At 34.9% G+C, this 19,904-nt stretch overlaps 2 protein-coding genes across 2 annotated transcripts; one reads left to right on the forward strand and one right to left on the reverse strand.

The window, feature by feature from the left end:
* The first annotated feature begins 1,970 nt into the window (after window positions 1–1,970).
* On the forward strand, window positions 1,971–6,606 carry LOC112513595 (chaperone protein dnaJ C76, chloroplastic-like). Its single transcript, XM_025119904.1, has 6 exons — window positions 1,971–2,153; window positions 3,497–3,665; window positions 4,185–4,377; window positions 4,911–5,017; window positions 5,536–5,743; window positions 6,229–6,606. The coding sequence occupies exons 1-6, from the start codon at window positions 2,050–2,052 to the stop codon at window positions 6,366–6,368; spliced, it is 921 nt and encodes a 306-aa protein (XP_024975672.1). The 5' UTR covers window positions 1,971–2,049; the 3' UTR covers window positions 6,369–6,606.
* A 1,814-nt stretch (window positions 6,607–8,420) lies between these two features.
* Window positions 8,421–15,416, reverse strand: LOC112513063 (sirohydrochlorin ferrochelatase, chloroplastic; the record flags this gene model as incomplete). The annotated part of the gene is made up of 6 exons (XM_025119185.1): window positions 8,421–8,670; window positions 9,500–9,592; window positions 9,694–9,804; window positions 11,401–11,462; window positions 11,765–11,988; window positions 15,331–15,416. Coding segments are annotated over 6 exons (678 nt in total), but the record flags the coding sequence as incomplete, so codon positions are not given.
* Window positions 15,417–19,904: the final 4,488 nt, after the last annotated feature.

Consider the following 19,904-nt stretch of genomic DNA (forward strand, 5'->3'; position numbering starts at 1 on the left):
TTTTTATTTTGGGTAACGTATTTTCAAATTTTTTATTTTAGTATTTAAGATGTAAAATTTTAAATATTTAAGTGTGTGAGTAACTGGTTGAAGCATTAACCAGTTACCATGCTGATATGATGAGTGATGAGATGAAATTGTATTGAATTTGACTAAGAAAATGAAACTAACACGATTCGAACTCGGATATGGGGTGGAATAAAAACCTTACAAATCAACTCTAATAAATAAAGCTTGTTTTCATTATAGTTTCAAAATACATACGGTGACACACAATATATTAATACGGTTATACCGTTTACGAACCTAAATTTTTTACCGTTCGACGGAGGAATAATACGGTGACACGTGCCTCCTATACCACTAAAGTCAGTCCGTCCCTGACCATTTGTTTTGCGGGTAATCCATAGTCACTGAATTTGAACCTCCATAGCCACAAAAAGATTTTTATTTCTCTTTGGATTTAAACCTGTGACCTTCAAACACTTTTTATTTTTGAAGTTTAAGCTCAAACCAATCAGGTAACATCCTTATAGAACACAAATGTTTACAGATTTTTTGTAGCTGAAATTTTTTATTCAAAGATAAACAATTTGAAAGATATTTTGATATGTCATTTAAAAGTATATTCTTAAAATTAGCATATTTAAAATTATAGATCTTTTAAGATAGTTTAGTTGAGAACCTTACTTTTGTAATTTTGTTAAATACTTTTGTTAGAGATATTAAACAGTAATCAATAGGAATAAAAATAAAAGAAACTGTTTGGTTTTATATATATAGTATAATAAGTTTATTTTTTCAGAAGCCTAAATTTTGATTCCAGATTAAACGGGGAAAATGGAAATTCATTCTCTGTCATTTTCAAACTTAAATTTACTTTTTAACAAGCTTCCGTTCGTGTTCGTTCGGTTCGTTTATAGCCCTAGTTGTACATGGGTACGACGACCCGTTAAATCCAGCCTATCTGGTCCACTAGAAATATGGACTTGGAACTATTATCAAGAAAATGGACAAGTTCAGGTTAGTTCGTTAAAATTAACGAGCGGACATGGACAATGTAAAAATATATATGGATGGACCTGTCCAGCCCGTTTATATTTTATAATTAATATTTTTTTATAATTAATAAAAATTATACTAGTATGTTCTAAAATTAAATTATTAAAGTTATAAGACGGGATCCTTTGATTATTCTTCAAAACTCAAAAGGTTAAAGGGTTGTATGTTTACCTTTTAATGTGAATATTAATGTTATACATAAAAAAATAGAAATGCATTATTGATTTTATGAAAGTCTGAATTTTGTTTTTCATTTCTTTCTCCACTTGTTGAGATCCATGTGTCACTTGGTTAAAATTTTGATTATAACGGTGTTTTTCTTTTGCTTTTTGGTTCCACATTTGTTAATTAATTGTTATTTATCATGTTTATAGATATACAAGAGTTACATTTTTTTATGCATGTTATCCCATGGGAAAACCCGGCCCGTTTATAGAGCGGGCAAGAGCAAGTTGTCAAAGTAAAAAAAAAAAAAAAACTAGAGTTTACAATATTAGACCCATTGGACAAAAAAACAAGTTAGCCCCAACTCAAGCCCGCTAATGATCACCTCTCTAGTGTAAGGATTGGTTTTTATTAAAAAGAAAAAAGAGGTTTCTACGCTAATGATGTGAAGGTAATCTTTACAGTGTTTTTGCTGTGAAAATTCGGCTTTTTTACATTCACAGCGTTTTGTTGTGAAGTTTCAAGTTTAAAAACTTATCTCATGAAAACAGTCTGGTCTCACGTGAACTCAACCTACAATCACATCTACAAAGACTTTAAGAATATTTACGTCATAATTCAATATAAAATATTCATTTAATTATGTGTATGTGGTTTTTTCTCTTTTGGTATTTCAGAAGATAATCTTGAAATCCACGTCAAGAAAAAGTGCATCAAACAAAATATCTTCATGCTGAATATTTATATTCTCATTCAGCCATAATAATAAAAACCATACACTTCCTTCAGAAAAAAATATATACTTACAGATAAACCGGAGACATGGCGGCTTTTGCAATTTTCCGGCTGCCGGAGGTGCTTAATCCACCGACAACCACTGTCCACCACCGCAGCAAACTTGATCATCCAAACCACCCCATCTCCAGGTGCCTTCAAAATTCTTTTCATTATTTACAAAATTCAAAACATAAATATTCACTCTCTGGAGCCGGATTTCGGCTTGGCTTAATCCGGCTTGCCTAGGCGTGCTTAATAGCGTCGTGCAGGCACAAGACACCAGACGTGCTTGGTTTGGCCCGGCTTGCCTAGGCGCTCTTGATAGCGTCGTGCAAGCACAAAGCGCCGGGCGTGCTAGAAATCTTAACTTACGATCAACGGCAGGCTCAGAAATATTTTCAAACGGTGGCAACCGTTTGATAGATGCAAAAGAAATCAACTTTTTCCATGTGAATATAAGGATATTAGTTGGTTGGTCAAGGGTTCGTTTTTCGTGTCCGAGTTAGCTTGCGTGCACCTAGACTTATTAGTGGTCCTAGAGAACAGCTAGAAAAATCTACAATGGTTTTGCAGGACTCAAACCGATGACCTCACGCTGAAAAGGTTCTTCAAAGACCTAAACCTTATTGTCAGTTGAGTTAAGTCCACAAGGTTCGGTTGGTCAAAGGTTCGAGTCTCGTGTCTGCTGCTTTACACGATTTTTTTCAAAATATGTATGGAAACCAAAATTTTAAAGCTAAAAATCTATTGAAGCGAGGACTCGGACCTGTGGCCTCACAAACAAGAGACCTTATTTTAGCGACAATGACCGACTCAACCAGATGATACTTCGGTCAATAGCTTAATTTCAATATTGGGACACACGACCAAACATTACAGTAGCACCCTTCAAAAACATACCCCCTCTGTCCTAAAATAAGTATGTATATTACTATTTATGTTTGTATTAAAATAATTATCCACTTTAAAAAATAAATGTTTACTTTCTCATTCTACCCTTAATTAAGAGGCGGAGAAAATCTTATCTTTCTCGATAATCAAGGGTAAAATTGTCCTCTTGTTAAAGTGTAATGATTACACATTTCTAAAATTGTGTCTGTTTCACGGTAGATATTTATTTTGGGATTAAGGGAGTATGATGGATGATGAAGTGGTGGCCTGCGCCACTGTAATCTCCTAAGTAGGTCTTCCCCTGTTTACCATCAAATCCCACAAGACAAATTTAAGGAATACCTTGCATTTTAGTATGTGGGATGGGGCGGGATCAACGTAAAAAAAAACCTGTTGTCGTGAGACAGAACCGCACAAAAACTGTGTTTTTTTTCCGGTCGTAACAAAATAAGTGGAATAAAGATTATGGTGGGAGTAAATTACTAAATTATCCATGTCAAATTAAAACTCCAACCTACTGGAATTCATTCACCATGCTTACCTAATTCGCATCCGTTCAGTCTGATTTCTGAATTCGGGTTTTTTGTTGCTGCCAATCAAGATGGAGGTCGAAATGTAGATGTATGCAAAATCCTGGTGAAATACGAAGAACAAAGAGCCAGAATTATTACGAGTTGCTTGGGATTTCTGTTGACTCCAATCCTCCGAAAATAAAAGAGTCCTACAGAAAATTACAAAAGAAATATCACCCAGATATTGCAGGCCACCAGGTCTAAATCTCTCTCTCTCTCTCTCTCTCTCTCTCTCTCTCTCTATATATATATATATATATATATATATATATCTTCAAATGCATATTTATTACCTATGAAACTAATAAAACTTTGTGAAATGGCCAAGTTTGGGAGATATCGATATGCTGAGGTGATTTTGGTACACGAGACACGGGATAAAAAAAACCTGTTCATTGGGATAGGACATGACTGAGTGAGACAAAAATGCATTTTTTATCCCACCAAAACAGGTAGAACAAAAATCAAGGAGACAGAGACAAGATTGGTAAATTACTAAACTACCCATGTCAAATTTAAAAACCGAACCTTGCACAATTTTTGCATCGGATTACCCGACTCTCGTCCGTTGTGTTTACCAAATGCACCGTGGGGTCCCACCTCGGCTAAACTTGGACTATTTCTTCTTGTTATATGTTGGAATTCTCATTGGCTAGTTTGGAAACAATCTGGTGGGGATTCCATATATTCTCACCGAAGTCAAATGTCATGTTTCAGGGTCATGAGCATACACTATTGCTGAACGAGGCATATACCGTACTAATGAAGGACGAACTAAGAAAAAATTATGATGCTTCTATTGGCCATGTACGAGTCGGGTTTGGAGGAGATGCGTTGAATATGGGTTACAGCTCGTGGAATGGACCCCTTCGACCCCAAGCGCTCTTTGTCGACGAAAAAGCTTGCATAGGTCAAGATTTACTCTAAAAAATTACTTAATACCATGCCCATAAATAAAGCATTAATAACTAGTTATCAGGTTCTCAAGATATCTACAATTATATATATATATAGGCAAGTTCAAGGGAAAACTATAAAAAAATGAAAAATTGAGGAATCCCTGGTAAACATTCATCTGGTCAGTATGCACATGTGCATACAAGTAATTTGTAAGGAATTTGTCCAAAATGCCCATATGCATAAATGCACATGTGCATAGAAACATTTCAAATACTTGTATGCATATGTGCATATCATACACATGAATGGTTACCAGAGTGTTTAGCAGTTTTTCATTTTTTAGGGGGTTTTATGTTGAACCACTATATATATACACATATCCATACATACATACACACAGCTATGATAGTTGGGATGTTGGAAACAACCCCTCTACTCCGTGGGATAGAGAACAGGTCTATGTCTATCCCAGTCCCATCACCAGGTGGGAAATATTGGGTTTGTTTTGTTCGGTTTTATAGATAGGATGCGGTATTGTCACAGGCTGCAGAGAATGTGTGCACAATGCCAGTAATACATTCGTAATGGACGAGACTATCGGATGTGCCCGAGTCAATGTGCAGTTTGGAGATGATGACACTAGCATCGAGGTACACAAAGAACTAATCTTATACTCCTTCTGTCCAAAAATAACGTTCACATTGAAAAAGACAGTTTTAGAAATACGTAATTGTTACCCTCTTTAATTAGCAAAATGACAATTTTACCCTTAATAATAGAGGAAGTTATGAATTTCTTTCTCTCACTATTAAGGGTAACAATGGAAAGTAAACACTTGGGGGCTGTTTGGTTGGTTTTCCATTAAGTCATGTATGGATAAAGTTGTCTGTGTAGATTAATCTGTCTATATAAGTTGGGAAGGTTTTTGTTTAGGAGTGTTTTTTCATAAATAGAAGTAGCATGTTTTTTAACTGAAAAGGGCAGGTTTTGGAAAAACTTGGCCTTCTCCATAAAGCTTTCATTTAGAAGCTTACTGGATAAGTCACTTTCTATATCATTAAGCCACTGCCAAATAGTTATTGAGTCCCATTAAGCTGCTAACAAACAGACACTTAAGGACAAACTAAAATAGAAATATAGATACTTGTTTAAAACTTGCCTGTTACAGATAGCAGTCCAATCATGCCCGTTGAACTGCATCCATTGGGTGGAGAGGGACGAGATAGCCGTGCTCGAGTACCTTAATAAGCCACAAGAGAAAAAAGGGTATGGCGTATTCGGACAAGGATGGGAAAGACCTGCAAACGTATTCATGGCAGCCAAGACCTTCGAGAAGCAGCTAAAGCAAAAACAAGCTGAATCACAACGAAATCACGGTACTCCCTTCGTCCCAAAATAGATATTTACATTTATAAAAATAAATTACGATTTTCACCTATGTGGTTTGCTAAAAATTGCAATGTCCATCCTTGTGGTTTAGAAATTACGGTTTTCTTCCCTATGGTTTGTAATTCATTACTATTTCCGTCCTTATGATTTACAATCTATTGTTGTTTCGGTCCTTATGATTCATTACCATTTTCAAACCATAAGGACAAAAAGGGCAATTTTTACCACAGGGACGAAATTAACAAACCACAGAGACGAAAATCAGAATTTACTCATATTTACATTTCAGTTTGTCCCAAAACAAGTGTCCACTTCCCAAATGATATCCTTGATTATAAGATGAAGGAATTCATTACTCCCTCTATTTTTAAAACTGTGTGCCTGAACATTTATTTTGAGACGGAGGGAGTAATTAATTTGCATCAATATTAACATTAACTTGCATCCAACATGAATGATGTGAAATTTACAGCAAGACATGATGTTGAACAAGAAACAGCAGCACAAGCAGAGGCTCGAGAAAGTGCGAGCTTAAAACTGAAAATGGAGAGATTTTCTGGATTTTGGGAGTGGATGAAGGGCATCGTGGCGAAAAAAGAAGTACCTTCCTGAACAGAAGTCTCGATTCGACAACTACAAAAAACCAATACTTGCCACCAAAAAACAGAACAGCTAGATACTTAAATGAATATCATGTAATATAGTAGTAAACAGCAAGTTCCAGGAGTAGGTTACTGCTGATTTAAATGTAAATATATTCCAACAGTCCTTAGTCTACAAAATCAACATGTTCATCATGATTATTTGTTAGCTCTTTTGAGTTCGTATAGTCATCGAGGGTGCATTTGGTACACAAGACATACAAAATAGGGATCATTGTTCCATGTTTGGCAGGACTTGTATGTGGAACAGACATGAACAGATAGGACCAGGCGTGTTCCACCCCCACCCTATAGAACAAGGTGGAACAGACTTATATTTTACCAATATAACTTTAAAATAAAACCTAATTCTCTTCTAAAACATCAAATATGCCTCACTCCCTCTTTACATTTTATTCATTCTTTAAATTTTATTTATTGTACTTTATGCTCTTTAAAAATTCCACTTTATTGTCCCAAAATGTTTTTTTATACGATTTCTATATAGAAAAGGCATAAAATAAAAATTAGAAACTAAATGAACTTTTTATTTTGGTGTCATTTTGATCGTCTTGACAAAAACTTTCTGATGAGATATTTTGTTATAAAAGATATTTATTTATTACAATTTAATAAATTATAAATTAATAAAAATATATAAATATATTTTTATTAATTAGTCATTATGGGTAAATTGTAACTTTATATGTTTTGTCCCGTCCTATCTAAATAACAAACACACCTTAAGGGTGTACTTTACGAGACTGGGCACGATTAAATCTGTGAGGCTGACTCAGGTAGGTGAAAGAATTGTAGAAGGTTTTAAGGTTTTAGTATGACATGGGTAGTTTAGTAATTCACCTATCTTGTCCCATCTTCCTGATTTTTGTTCCACCTATTTTGGTGTGGCCCACTCAGGGGCTGTTCACTCTTTTTTTTTCCATTGAGCCCTGTATGGGTTAAGTTGTCTGTGTAAATAAAGTGAATGTCTGAGAACAGAAGACTGATGAGTTTGAGGGAGGCTAAGAATGGGTGTTGGACTTCTAGTATTAATTTGTTTGAGGTGGCTTAACGAGGACAAGTGAGGTGGATTATTTCCATATAGCCATTTTGGCGTAATGATTACTGTAAAGAAACCCTCCTATATGTCTTAACAGCCGTTCAGACCATTAAGCTCATCAAGTTGCAAGTAAACAGACCCTCAATCATGTCCTGACACGTGGGATGACAAGTTCTTGGTCTGCTCTGTTTTGTCACGTACTGTCCCACATACCAAACGCATCCTCGTTGATGCATAGTATATCACACTCAATGCATATAAGAAAACAAGCAATGTTGGTTGAAAAGAAGAGAAACAGAAAGGTTAAGAAAAAGAATATTTTAAACAATGTCTAATCAAGGCTTCTCATATATGGCAGTAACCAAAAGAAAGACGCGTAAAATGTTCGTTAAATGTTCTTTCTGAAGCAAAGCAGAAATTGCTGGCAAATAAATACTCAACCAACATTTGACGAATCTTGATGCTAGTTCAAGATGATCCAAAATGCATATTCCAACAGCATGAGTTTAACGAGAGAAAGAAAAGATGGGATAATGAACATGGTCATTCAAGAATCATATTATAAAAATCATGAGTTCAAAGAAAAAAAGGCAAACAATAAGGGTAAAATGGTCATTTAATTTAATTCAGACAGTATATTCAGCACAACAAATATGTCAGCAATTTAGCTTCCATACAGGCAGCTCAATCAATACAGAAAACTTAATCCTTAATGGAAAAACAACCAAACTCAAAGCAAAAGGAGCAAGAAAACTCATATAAATAAAATTTTACATTTACCTTTTTTTGCTTCCTATCATCGGGTATTCTTCTTGTTTCTCATGTATCAAAATCCTTCTGAAGTCTGTCAACAAGAGCATCTACATTGATGGCATTGTCGCTTATTTTGTGAAATCTGCCATTAAGAAGACCAGTGACAGCAAAGAAGACACATTTGAAGCGAATAATAAAGCACAAATTAAGGGAATCATAATGAACCTTCTATTTACTTTGATGCCATCGGAGATTATTGAGTGATGATGTAAATGAACATTTTAATCTACCCGAAACTTTTTGTAGAGGTTTACAATTTTTCACTGTAACATTTTCATAGTACCGACAGCTAAATAAATCAATAAAGATGACATTTTCCTGTTCCTGCACAAACTGCACACTCGTCCGCATCTCCAGCAACATGGCTTAAGCAATGTTTAATTCTGTCATCCACTACATCCTGTTACAAGAAAGAGAAGAAAAGAATATCAATATGACAGCGACTGAAAAACCTTGTAACTATCAATTAACGAGAATGAAGATTTGAAGTGATACATGGGTTGGCTAATGGAAATATGTATTGAGGGTGTGACCTTGTGTAAGACTAAGGGGTTGTTCAGTTGTTTTTCCGTTAAGGTCTGTATAGATTAAGTTGTCTATATGGATTAAACTGCCTACATGGATTAAGCTAAATGGTTGTTTTTTGTGCTGATAAACTGTCTAAATGATATAAATGGCTATTTTATCCTTACTGTTTGAGATATTACTAGATATATATAGAACGAAACATAGAATATTTATATCAAGTATAAAAACAAACAAATGCCAAATTAAATTCTGAAATCATGGAAATAGATACAAGTTTGAAAGGACAAGAGAACTCTAAGATTAACCACAAAAGATCAAAACTTTCAGCAAGTGTTTTCAGTAACACTTATGTGGATGATTTGTGCCTTCCAGAGAAAGATAAAGTAAACATATTATCATGAAACTATTGTACCCTGGGTCAAATAGTCAATACTAGTAGGCAGGATCAATGTTAAATGAAAGGTACAAGTAGCTAGTGCAATAGTGCAAGTTGTTAATGCAGGCTATCGGGTATAAATAAAGGGGTTGGGGTTTGAGCGGTATCGATTAGTTTTGTGTGAAATTGAGATCAGCAACAGTCTTTGGAGAGCTCTCAGTCTCTCTAACTCTGAGAAACCCTTTGTATACATTCCATTTTAATAGAAGATCTTAGCATTTGATCATCGGTTTGTAACAAAAACATATATGAAGCTATTTCGTACCACAAGAAGTGGATGTAGTCCGAGAGGAGCAGTTATCATATATGACACGCCCGGAAAGTCTTTTGCAGCTTCAGCACTTAAGGATGGGATGTCCTGCAAAAACAAGTTTTCATCATGCGTTCTACCTTTTAATCCTAATTTCAACTTTTCAAGTCTTGCAGATGAAAACCATTAAGAAAACAGATTTACAATACCTGGTGCCAGTGTCGCCCTGGGAAGAGGAAAAAAGGGCTTATAATTACACGATTTGCACCTTGTTGGACACAGGAATGAAAAGCATCTTGTATTGATGGTTTGGCCAGCTCCTGTTTATATTGAAAGAAACTTTTAGGAATATCCGTTGGTTTCAAGTGAGCAGAATAAAAATCGTAAGTGAAAGCATTTATCCCTTAATGTAACGGTGGAGGGAGTAGGAAGGCTGGCTGGTGCCAAGCCTCCCCCAACTCCATCTTGGCACAGTCATTAAAGCAAAAAATAAACAATAGCTGAACCACTTAAAAATTGAATAGGAGCCTCCCCCAACACACTCAACATAGCAGCCTTCCCAACAAACTCAAACATTAACAAACCACAAAAAAAAAAAAAAAAATACGTATTATTTTATTGTCTACTGTGCAACTCATTTATGTGTAGAGTTGTAGTTTTATTTAAGAACCCATTCCGAACTCTTTGTAATCATTGGTGCAATACTAACCATTTCTATCAAACTTATTTTCTAATGCGGGATGAGTTTTAAGTATTAATTATTTTTCTAATAATAAACGACTTTTATCAATTATTAGAGTATAGCTCAAAATTATTATTTACTTGTTACTTGCTACGTTCCAAAATATGTTTCCACAATGGAAATGACACCCATTTTTTAGTATACATAACTATTACATATTTCAGTTGACCAAATTACAAATTTATGGTTAATTAATTTATCTTTTTTCACGACTCTTAAACATTTGTGCATTAATAATGACAAATTTGAGAATTCGGTTATCTATTTTGAAACTAGACATTTATTTTTTGGACAAACATAAATAGAAACGTGAACATTTATTTCAGGACAGATGAAGTACTTTCTTTAATACATCAACACTGATTTTCTGGCCCGGAAATTGATGGTTTACATTTATTTTAATTTTTTTCTTATGTGTTAATTTGGATTGCAATGATTTTTTATTTATTATAAAGACAACGTTTTACATTGGCATTGATTTTAGTACATCTCATGTATTAGTATGAGATGTAAGTTTTTTGTATTTTAAAAGAATTTATTCGTTTACTTTATTTTCAAATTACAAGATTCTGTTTAGTTGTTTAAATACAATATTTATTGCTGTTATTTCTCAACCAAGTACGATCTCAGATGATTGCACCCCCCACCCCCATACTTAATTTCTAGCTTCGCCCCTGCCTCAAACGACTTTTCAAAAAACAAGGTGAGTCCAGGTCTAAGGAAGGCTCGCTCAGCTGGCCCTGATTTCTAAAATGTCATGTAACACCAATGCTAAAAGTGTCCCTAGAGACTAAATGAGAAATAAGAACGGCATCCGGGTTACTGGTAAATCCTAGCCTCCCTGGAGGTCAAGGTTCAATCGTCACCAAAAGTTAGGAGTGTGCGTGAGTATTTGTGGTATATAAATATTATATATAACTTGTTTCATATATTTAAACAGGGCAAAAAAGGCAATTCAACAACAAATTTCAATTTCAAATTCACCGTGAAATGAAACTGAAACATCATAGGCAATGGAGTGATGGAGTCATTGTTTTGAATATTTGCAGTCTACATCGAGCTTATTTAACAGAGGTGGTCAATATAAGAACGATAAGGTACTCCTCCAAGGACAGATATTAATGTTATCATATAAGAAATAAGTATCTCAAGACTATTAGGTTGAAAAAAGTACCATATGAGCAGGCTCTACAATTGAGTGCCCAGTTTTCTCTGCAAACATTGCCACAAACTCATCTGCAAACATTGCCACAATTCAACATTCAATAAACCCATGAAAAAATTTGTGTTAGCATAGTGGATATAAAATCACACCCCCTCCATTCATAAAGAGAGCTACACTTTCACATTTAGATCTCAAATATTGAATGAACAACCTAAGTTTGAAATAAGCTCACCTTGTTGAAGTGGCGTTAACTTTGAAAATAAAAAATTAATTTGTCTAACATCATAAATCAAAGCGTATATCTATCCCAGAAACTGATGGAGGATTCTGCTCATTTTTTTGTAACATGATGAAAACTACTAAATTCACTTACTTAGCATAAGATTGGACTCTTTTCGACGCGACCCATGATCAACAATTATCACCCCATCTCTTTTTCCGATGCCATGAGTCTCCTGTTTAACACCACCATTTCCATTGGCCAAACAAGACCTTATATGTAAACATTGAGCATTTCGGGCGCAATCGCGTGATCGTGCAAACCCTGGCACTGTACAGCTACTGTTTCCTCCTCTTCCAGTTTTATTTGTTATAAGACTTTGCTCCCATGATTCAAGAATAAAAGAAACATCAATCACAAATATAGTGTACAAAATCATTGAATTTCAGACTATAAAACAAATTTAGCAAATAGCAGCAACTACAGCAAACAAAAACCGGACTTTATAGCATTATTTATAGCGATGGGGAATCTGAAGTTTTTTTGTTAACCACGGGTCCTGGAACCACTTTAATAGATACAGAGGCACGGGCCATCGCTTTGTTCCTTCGTTGTACTGTAAAAAATTATAGGGTCGTGAGAGGTGCTACCGTATCATTTTGTTTTGTGCAACCGCATATATTTTGAAACTACAATGGTGACACAAGTTTCCCTTGGTAGAGTTTGTTTGCATGGCTTTTTTCTCACCCCAGATCCGGGTTCGAATCCTTTTTGTGTCATTTTCCTTTGTTTTTAGATTTTAATTTCAAATTTGTCATGTTTCTGAAAAAATTGCAATAAAAGACTTGAACACAGAACCTCACATATGAAAAGCAATGAACTAACCAATAGACCAATAGTGATTTTGTGAAAAATATTCATATCCTTGTTTTTTAGAGTCAAATGGTGCCACCACTTGAAAAAAAGTTCTAGGTTCGCCTCTGTCCGGGTCAGCTTGCATGCACCTTGACTAGTCCCAGGAGCCCTGGCGAAAGGCCAGGAAAATCCCCAATGGCCTTGCAGGACTCGGACCGGTGACCTCTGAGAAGAATCCCCAAATGCCCAAGCCATTGCCAAGTTGAGCTAACCCCACAGGTCAATCTGAAGTTAATATATAGTTATAGAGATATGAAATACCTTTTGATGTTTAAATTGGCTGACGCAAAGCAGTTCATCTAAGCAATGAGCTTATTTGATAAAATTGAATGAATAGGTGCCAAATGAATACACCGTCTGAGTGATTCAGATGCTCTGTCTTAAATTGCTGTTGAATGAAAAGACATTGTTGCTAAGTGTTATGAACGAATAATTTGTACGATAGAGAATTATCATTTTAACCATCTGAAACGTTTTGAACAAGAAGACTGTTAATAAAACTGACTTCGATGATCTTATCGCAACTTCATTTACGCGTAAGCAGCTAAACACACAATTGATTCAAAAGCAATTCAAATCAACTCCAATCAAAGCAACACATAAACTAACGAATCAAATCAAATCCAATCACAGTTTATCAAATACCCAAATCAATATATCTCTATCTATGTCAAATCAAGCAAACTAACTAATCAGTATCACTACTGTTCAAAGTCCAATGGGCATCAAAACTTTGTAATCTCTAATACTGCTGAAAGAAATCATTACTTCATAACACGCTAATTTACAACGTTTGCTTCCTTTAGAGCACCACCCTTTTTATCATATGCAGAAAATTGGATGATTAAAAAACTGGATGAAAACGGCATAGAGGCGGATTAGATGTAATGGAAAATAGACTTGCAACTAGCAAATATATCAACAGCCAGTGTGCTAAACTCGGGATCATGAAGTTCGATGAGAACTATGCATATACATTTCATTGGTGGAAGAAATAATGTAATCCCTAATACAAACACTACACATTCAAACTCCCCCAACTGAAAGTAAAGCTTAACATCTGATATCAAACAGTTGACGAATCATCGTTCCCAGTAAACTCAACTACTGTTTAAAGTCAATCTGCTACCAGAAATCATCAAACACTAGTGTCATAAGAAAGGAAAAACGGAAATCGAAGATGAAACATACCACAAGTGAATTGAAGAAATCAAAATCACAAAAATCGTGGCATCAAGTCTGGAACTCGCCCAGAAATCGTTGAAACGAGAAGGGGGAAAATATTGGGAAACAGAAGGCGCCGAAATGGGAAAAATCTTGGCCTAGGGCTGGTTGGTATTCAAGTAGCTTATTTTCATTGCTTCCTCTTATCGAGTTAACATGGCAAACAATTAAATATTCGGTTATAGTTTACCAGTAAATTCAACATTATCACTTGCTTACCGGATAAGACTCTAGTTCATTAAAAATGTATCATATGCAATAATTTACTCGGTAAGCGCTTACCGTGGTAAGAGTCAGGGCCGGTCCAATGGTTTTGAATGCCCCGGGCAGAGAGCCAAAAAAATGCCCCTGCTCCAATGAACCAAGAACTCAAGAAGGCACAAATTTTTAAGGGGTTTGGAACCTAGTCAAGCTTCCCTTGCTTTTTTGCAAAGAGACAGCTTCCATTAAATATGAGTAACTCTGCCCGTTCTTAATCCCAGAATAACTCATTTGAAACGAAAGTAGTAAGATATCGTATGTATCACTTTTAATTTGCATAGAGGTAGTGCTTTTTGTACCTAGGCTTTATAAGCATCGGGTACTGCTTTTAACAAGAAGATTGAGAGCAACTCCAATTTGAAAATGGAAGATTCTCCAATTTGAAAATGGAAGCAAACCAATCAATTTGTGACAATCCAACAAAGAGACATACAAACTCACATACAAGGCGAGGAGGTATAAATATAACAGTAACAGTTCATGTTACCTTTAATTTTAGCCAGCAACATAATTACATGAAGCCTTATTTGATTCAGAAATTTCAATTTGTCTGTTACCTATTTTAGTTAACTGGTGATTCTTGTGTTACTCTAAGCCATTATCATAGCTTACCGTTTAAGGAAAAAAAGTTTGTCCACCTACTTACGACTTAAGAATTTATAATCTACTCTAAACTAATACATTACTACTAAAAACTGATGACCATCAAGCACCACTCCCCAGACTTTACTATGGACGACTTGTGTGCAGGCTTCACTTGCATTATAGCAAAGAGGCTATTTTCATGACTTGGACGCTCCGGTCATTAAAGGGTAACAATATCAACTTCTTCAAGGTTAACCACAGGATATACTTGGCGATTTCAAGACCAATATATGGTGGCTGAGTTTGTAAGCAAGCCCAACCATGACCAACTGGACTCACTATCAAATTGTCAATTACTCCACTCTCTTTCTAGTGTGTGTTGATGCCTAGATTGCTTTAGTACTGTAGAGTTAGTTTGTCTTTCAGTCCAGTATTAACTATGGCCACATGACTTATGGTCCCTATTGATCCTAAACTAATCCTCATCCACTGAAAACCTTTGAGGGAGAAGCTAATTGGGTCAAYCAATACATTTAATTTACCAAGTGGATGAAGATTTAGAAATATGGTACAATTAAAAAATTATAAAGGCCTGGTTTCTGCTGAAAATCAATATGGGATGTAGGCATTGATCATCGGTTCATCCATTCCCAATAAAATGAGCATGGATGTTATCCCAATAAGTAAAGTAAATAAGTAATAACCCTAAGTGGCTAAGTCAGTAAGTCACTAACCTCACAAGTCGTCGAAGTCGATAGTCGAGAGAAGGAGAGGGAGAGAGGCAGACGCCGACGGAGTGAGTTCCGTGACCGTGAGTGAGCCGATTAGCGGATTAGGTCAACGTGAATGGTGAATCGTGAACGGTGAACTGAATCGGTTTCCTTGTGAGTTCCGTGAGCGAGCGACAGCCGACAGGCCGCAGGCGAGAGCGATAGTGAACTGTGAAGGGCGTGAGTGCGTGACCGTGAGCGAGACCGAGAGTGAGGAGACGATGGTCGATGGACAGCCGGACAGAGTGGGCTGTGGTAACGGTAACATTTTGAGGGCCCAAATAAAAAATTAACCTATATATATATAGATTGTCCTTGGGCGGTCGACCGTTGGGTCTATGGCTAGGGTCAGCCCTAGTAAGAGTCATCATCGTCACTTATCGGGTAAGCTCTGGATCATTGTTTTCGCTCTTATTAGGTACATATTCATCGGGTAAGGTAAAGTTACTTGATAAACGCTTACCTGGATAAGTGTTTGGTAAACAATCGCTAAAATACGTTTTACTTCCTGTGGTTGGCTAAAAATTACGATTTTCATCCGTTTGGTTTAGAAATTGTGATTTTCGTTCCTATGATTTAGAAATTGTTGTTTTCGTTTCTACGATTGTCATCCCTATGGTTTATAAATTACGATTTCCATCCCTATAGTTTAGAAATTATAATTTTCATCCCTATAATCAATCAATTACAATCTAATAATCAAACCAAATGTCAAACAACAAGTGTCTTAATTTAATCATGTCATGCACTGTCCAGGTGCATGAAAAAGCATATTACATCATAAATGTCGACTCAGTGGCGTGCAGCTCAGTTATCAAAGGAATAGAGTAATTTTATACAAATAAAGACATGCCATAGGTCCAATCCCAGCTCCTTAGCCTCTGCCGCTTAATAAGCCAAAAAAATATACCCTCACGTTGGTGTTTTCGGAGGCGGGTACCGTGTGGGAGCTGTTGGGTTGCTAGTAATCAACTTTTTACCCAAATATCAGTATCTTTCAGTGGCATTTTACTACAGCTTGACATAATCTATTAGAATATTTATAATAGATTCTCTATAATTTCTTTAAAATAGATAACAGAACCTCATTTTTATTTTATTTTTAAATTTTGTTATATATGTTCTTTGCATTTATGCAACAACTAGTCCAAGGCCCAATATAAAAGGGCATGGGTTATAAGTAACCTCTTCTCCATAGCCCATTATTTAAGCATAAGGCATTGCCATTTAATGTGATATTGTATGTCAAATCGTTGATCGTTTTATATTCGACATATAAGCAAATATTTGGGATCGTTAACAGTTTATAACTAATAAATGCTTTTTTCTTGTGAACCACAAGGGTGGTGTCCGATTGGTTTGAGCTTGGCTCAAAAGGTCAAAAGTATCAGGAGGTCTCAGTTCAAATCCAATGAGGAATAAAAATTCATTTGTGGCCACGGAGGTTCAAATTCGGTGACTCTGGACTATATGCAAAGCAGGTGGTCGTCATAGTATTAGTCGGCTCGCCTAGCGGGTTGGATATCCAGGTTAATAAAAAAACGTTTTTTCTTGTGGGAACTTTATTTCGATCGAAACTTGGCGAGTCGATTCACTCATGCATCTTGTTTTTGCAACTGTTAGGGATGGAAACGAGGTGAGGAAGTGGGTGTCCCCAACTCCTCATCCCTTCCCCGTCTAATCCCTACATGTTTTCGGGGAAGGATACTTATTCAGTATGGAAAATCAATTGGGTGTCTGTTCAATAAATAATAAAACATGATAATAATATAATTACTACGTATATTAGGATCATATTAAGTACATATAATATCATCTCGAAATCAGTTTTGAGATAGAAAACCATCCTCTGTCCCCATCCTATAAGGGGTCGTTTACTAAATGCTTATTCGGATAAGTGCTTACCGGCAAGATGAAACACTATCTCTTACTTATCGGGCAATATTTTAGTCCACCAAAATGGTTAGTACGGAACAATTTACTCGGTAAGCGCTAACTGTGATAAGAGTCGCCACCTTCACTTGCCGTGAAAGACTCTTGGTCATTGCCTTCGCTCTTACTGGATAAGGTTCTTGGTCCTTGTCGTATACATCCGATAAGGTAATGGGGTTTGGTAAGCGTTTACTCAGGTATGCGTTTCGTAAACTGCCCCTCAGTCAAGACATACAATTCCCTTCCCGTTAGGGGCAAATACCCATCGGTTGTTTATTGATATGAAGTTACTACGTCTGTATAATGACGTAAACAACTAACCGATGAATACAGATACTTAAACGATGCATCGTTGAGCGTATCGGGAATTTTCAAAAAGAAAATATTAAAAGAAAAAAGCTTTATTTGATGATGATATGAAAGTGGGATGATTCATGAAGCATCAAAGGGTAGCAAGTAACCATCAAAGGTAGCAACCTCCCATCCACCTTTTTATTCAATTATTTACTTGCATTTATTCCCAAGCAATCCTTAGTTGCATTTTTAAAGCAACATTCCACTTTTGACTTTTAAATTAAATTAAATCAAAATTCAAAAAGTCATCTCTTGCATGGATTCTAGTTTTTTTTTTTTTTTTGGATTTGTAGGTTTTTTCCCTACTAACAATACCTTTTAATAGTTTTATTAAGAGACAACATCTGAATCGTTAAGAGGTGAATATTGTTTGGCAAAAAAAATATGTCTCTTAATGGTTCTAAAACTCTTTAAATGATTTTGTATTATATAATACAGCTAAATACTACGTAATTTTTTCTAATAATTAACTATATTGATTTTTTTTATCAATTTATAATATATTTTTATATTTTTATTTTATATATATATACTATATTATAAATCATTTGACAAAAGCTCTTAAAAACCATTTTTTTATGCATGAAGTATTGTTTAATGATGTATATTACTTAAAATTCAAGATTACAAGTAAATTGTGTATAAATAGGACTTATTAAAGCTTTATGTTTGAAATAGTGTAACTAACTGTGGATAAACATAATCAAGTAGAGGATAAACATCTCATTTTAAAATATAATTAGGATAATTATTGAAATCTAACAGAATACTTAATTATAATATTTATTAAAAAATATTATTAAACCTAAATTAAGTTACTTCGTTACGTTAAATTATATTATAATAATAAAAATTGAATTAAAAAAATATACAAATAAGTACTTTTAAATAGTTAATTTGTACTAATATTGATATACTTTTTGCAAATTTTATATGATATTTTCAAATTTATATTATATTAAAAACTAAAAAACATTATCGCTTTATTAAAACCATATAAAATCGTATTATATCGACATGGATAAAAAATAAAACGAAACATTGAAATGAAAATGTGTCTCGATGCATTGTACGAGTACCCTTCTAGTATATGTATATATATATGGTTGGGTTCATGTGAGACAAAGTTGTTTTTATGAGACACGATTTCTACATTTGAAATTTTACAACAAAATATTGTGAGGATAAAAAAGCCGAATATTCACAGCAAAAACATTGTGAAAGTTACATTCACAATGTTTTACTGTGAATTTTTCAATTGTAAAAACCGTATCTCACAAAAACCGTTTTATCTCACATGATCCCAAATCTTTAAGTCACAATAACATCTATCTACATCTTAATGGTCCCAATGCAATAAAATAAACGCCTTGGGAAAAAATAATCACTTTTTTAATGTTACCAAAATTCTTTTCATTTAATGATTAATGACGATTTTACCCTCAAATTGACACCCCCAAAGTTTATTCTGTCTGTATTAAGAAGTCCAAAACATACGTTAACATTTTTCCTTTTTAAAAAAAAAATTTAATCTTTTTGTTTTTAATTATTATTTTAATTTGAAATATTTGTTTTTTGGTTTTTATTTTTACATTAAAAAAATATCAAATCAAATGTTTTCATTAAATCCATGTGTGAAAGAAAAATTACACTGTATACGATAAAATTAACAAAAATACTGATTATTCTTTGATAATCCTAATTTGTAGTTGGTCGTATTTTTTTCTAAGTATTAAACCTACTATCGATTTTATCATCCTGAAAAATCGATTGAGTGTGTGTATATATATATGAGTGATCAAATGCAAACCACCAAATTTGTACATTGCATATAACTATATGAACCCGACTCAAACCCGATCAACCCCAACTAGAAACCAAAATCCGGGGTTTGGTTTCCATATCCGAAATCTGATCGAATTTTTGGTTTCCCACCCGAATCCGCCTTCTCCGCCCAATGCACACCCTAATTGTTTCTTTTAATCTTTGATTACGATTAAAAGGAACAATTAGCAAGTCCTATTCAATCACTCGGCCTCCCCTGTCAAAGTATTTGGATAACCATACAGATTCAATCCCTACATCGATCTCACCAGCTGAGCAGCTCCTAATTTCTGTCTCGGTAGCGTCATCTTATTTGGGAGCTGAAAATTCTTCTTTGGCACATACGGTAGAGATCGGAGGTATTTGCTCCCCCTATCTTGCTTTCACGACTTTGACTGGGAACCAAACCATCGGTGTCCGACTTCGAA

The sequence above is a fragment of the Cynara cardunculus genome (genome assembly GCF_001531365.2).
Source record: "Cynara cardunculus var. scolymus isolate 2C chromosome LG 5, CcrdV1, whole genome shotgun sequence".
In the NCBI taxonomy this organism is placed as follows: Eukaryota; Viridiplantae; Streptophyta; class Magnoliopsida; order Asterales; family Asteraceae; genus Cynara; species Cynara cardunculus.

Bases quoted from the DNA above. Each gene is read 5' to 3' on its own strand.
- LOC112513595 (XM_025119904.1), top strand. From the start codon at position 2,050: ATGGCGGCTTTTGCAATTTTCCGGCTGCCGGAGGTGCTTAATCCACCG. The intron at 2,154-3,496 runs GTGCCTTCAAAA...CTGCCAATCAAG, and splicing joins CCAAACCACCCCATCTCCAG to ATGGAGGTCGAAATGTAGAT. The intron at 3,666-4,184 runs GTCTAAATCTCT...GTCATGTTTCAG, and splicing joins CAGATATTGCAGGCCACCAG to GGTCATGAGCATACACTATT.